This window comes from Trypanosoma cruzi, genomic scaffold (assembly GCF_000209065.1).
Source record: "Trypanosoma cruzi strain CL Brener 1047053517103 genomic scaffold, whole genome shotgun sequence".
NCBI lineage: Eukaryota > Euglenozoa > Kinetoplastea > Trypanosomatida > Trypanosomatidae > Trypanosoma > Trypanosoma cruzi.
Genome location: NW_001849153.1, coordinates 11144 through 13715, shown reverse-complemented (window position 1 = coordinate 13715; position 2572 = coordinate 11144). Strand labels below are relative to the sequence as shown.

At 52.2% G+C, this 2572-nt stretch overlaps 2 protein-coding genes and 1 pseudogene across 2 annotated transcripts, besides 2 other annotated features; all 3 read right to left on the bottom strand.

Moving 5' to 3' along the window:
• On the bottom strand, window positions 1–779 carry Tc00.1047053511375.30 (uncharacterized protein; the record flags this gene model as incomplete). Its single annotated transcript, XM_797651.1, has 1 exon — window positions 1–779. A coding segment is annotated over one exon (779 nt), but the record flags the coding sequence as incomplete, so codon positions are not given.
• Window positions 1–2572: a sequence feature (areas not merged during assembly with more than two copies in the genome that could not be assigned to a particular haplotype).
• Tc00.1047053511375.20 (uncharacterized protein) lies at window positions 1267–1851 on the bottom strand (the record flags this gene model as incomplete). The annotated part of the gene is made up of 1 exon (XM_797650.1): window positions 1267–1851. The coding sequence occupies one exon, from the start codon at window positions 1849–1851 to the stop codon at window positions 1267–1269; it is 585 nt and encodes a 194-aa protein (XP_802743.1).
• Window positions 1837–1926: a sequence feature (T-rich).
• Tc00.1047053511375.10 lies at window positions 2004–2572 on the bottom strand (annotated as a pseudogene; the record flags this gene model as incomplete).

Here is a 2572-nt window from a genome sequence, read left to right as displayed (position 1 = left end):
TTCTTCCACACCCACACACACGCACGCACGCGATAGCTCAGGCTGCCGTCACTCGGAGCACACAACACATCCACCGGCACAACCACCGCATCCGCATCACCAGATACATGTCCAGCACTCCCAGCACCCATCACGCACACGGACGTGCAGCAGCAGCACAAGAGCGCAAGGACCATCACGGCGCACACCACACGGAGCCGCACCGTCACCATCGTCATTATCGCAGTCATCATCACCCGTAGTGGAGTCACTGGAGTCAGTGAGCTGATCCGTGAGACAGAAGGAAAAGGAATGGAACGAGAGGGAAAGGGACGGAGTGCAGCGGATACAGCGAGAGAGAGCAGACAACATGAGGAGAGGGCAGCAGGCCCAGCCGCACAGTTCACACACCACGAGACGGCATCCACGCAAGGAAGGCACACAACGCCAGCAGCCACCCACCATGCAGGAGAAGAAGATATCCACCACCATCTCCCCCAACTCATCGCTACAGCCCCACGGAGCGAGCACCCACCACACCAGCCACACGACAGTGGACCCTCATCCATCCATGACGCGGCACCAAAATTTCCAGCCATCCCGCCCTCAATGGGACACGGAGCCAAACTCAACGCAGCCACACGCGGTGCACCACACCCGCAGGAAAAGAGACTCGGGCTGCGCACACCCTCTCCCTCCTCCTCCCTTCTCCTCATGGCCACGGAAGAAGACAACAGCCGCCACACGCAACTGCCAGCATGCACTGCAAAAGGAGCATTCAAATCCACTACAATGTGCATCTTGTGTGTGTGTGCCTGCAGAAACACAAAGCAAAGAAGTAGAAAAAAGAGAGCAGAGTATGTGGAGAGACGCACAAAATGTACAGCAGAGACGCATAACGGAAGCAACAAGAAGAAGACCGGTCAAACTCATGACTGCACTGCAGCCCAATCAGTGGCAATTCACAAAAGATTTATTTAAAACAAAAAGAAAACGTTCCCCTTCGTCTTATTTAAACCCCATCACACAAAATAATTATAAATGAAAAAGAAATCGTCCATTACTGTTCCACACAAATTTAAAGAAGTCGCCTGGCTGCCGTGTGGCCAAACAAAACTGTCTGTATATATTTTGCCCGAAAAAGAAAATTGAAAAGATGGTTGCGTGTGCTTCAACCGTCTGACCCTCTGTGTGTCCGCACATCGTTTATATTTCATGGGGTCATCTGCGTGTTGCTGCTCCCCTCAGCCCTCTCATCGGCGTGCGAGTGCGGCCCGCAGAGCACAGTCACTCGTGTGTGTGTGGGGACTGAGAGAAGCACGCAGACATGACGGGAGTCGCGTCACTCCATCGGGGAGTGAGCGCAGCAAAAAAAGAAAAATCATCAGGAGGGGAGAGAAATGCTGACTGCACTGCCAGCGCGTGAAATGCACACAAAAAGCAAAAAATCTTAAAAACCGGCAGGGTGTGGCTGTGTGTGTGTGGCGCTGCGGGTGTCTGCCCGCCCTGGCCGCAAAGAAAACAAAACAAGAGGGAAAGAAATGTGTGCTCCGCCCCACAGGCCCTCGTCGCACGCCCACACGTCACGGCTCCCTCAGCGCGCCGTTCGTCGCGGCCCCTCCTCATGCGTGCAGCAGGCGAGGCGCACAGGGCCGTCGTCATGAGCGTGTCGGTGGGTGTGCGAGTGGAGCAGTTGGGCGGGAAACACACGGCACCCCTCACAGGAAGAGTGCAGCAAGAAACAATTAAAAGAGGGAAGAGTAGAAAAGAAAAAACGTCCATAGTGATTGCCCCCAAAAGCAAAAAAGAGGGATGCGGGAGTGAAAGATAAAAGGGAATGAAAGATGATATTTTTTTAAAATAAAGAAACATTAAAACATTAAAAAAGAAAAACAACAAAGAAGGCTTCAAGAATTATAAATTACAAAAAAAGAAAAGAAAAAAAAATTATTTTAGGATAAAATTTAGTTCTTTGAAGTGAATTTTTGCAGCGGAGGTCGTAATTGTTTTCATGCGGCAGCCAGTCACTCCTCACAGAGCCGCAAACCCCCACAGTCCCAACAGAAGGGGCAGCGATGGCAGCAGCCTGACCTCACAAACAGTGCCGCCATCACCCGTTGCTTCTCCAACGGCATGGGAGTTCGAATCCACGGACACGTGCTCTGTGTTGGCAGATTCCCCCACCGTTGCATTTTGTCCTGCTTTACTTTCTTTTTGAGGCTGCTGCAAGGTCGCTTGAACCACTGGAGCTTCAGAAGTTTTGCCTGCAATGGACGCTTCGGCACGAGATTCTTCGGTAAAAGACGCTGCTGCACGTGGTTCCTCTTCATAAGGTTCTTCTGCGGTTGACGCTTGTGCTTTAATTTCCTCTCGAGGCTGCTGCGATGCCGCTTGCACCCGTGGAAAAGGCATTTCTGCATGAGGTTGGCCTGGGGAAGACGCTGCTGCATGAGGTTGTTCTGCAGGAGACAACACCGGAGCAACCACAGACTCTTCTACTTGCTCCTCTTGCACTTCTCCCTTGTCATCCTTCCACACACTCGGAATTACAAGACTGCTGCCGTTGGCGGCAATGGTGCAGACCTCAACGTAC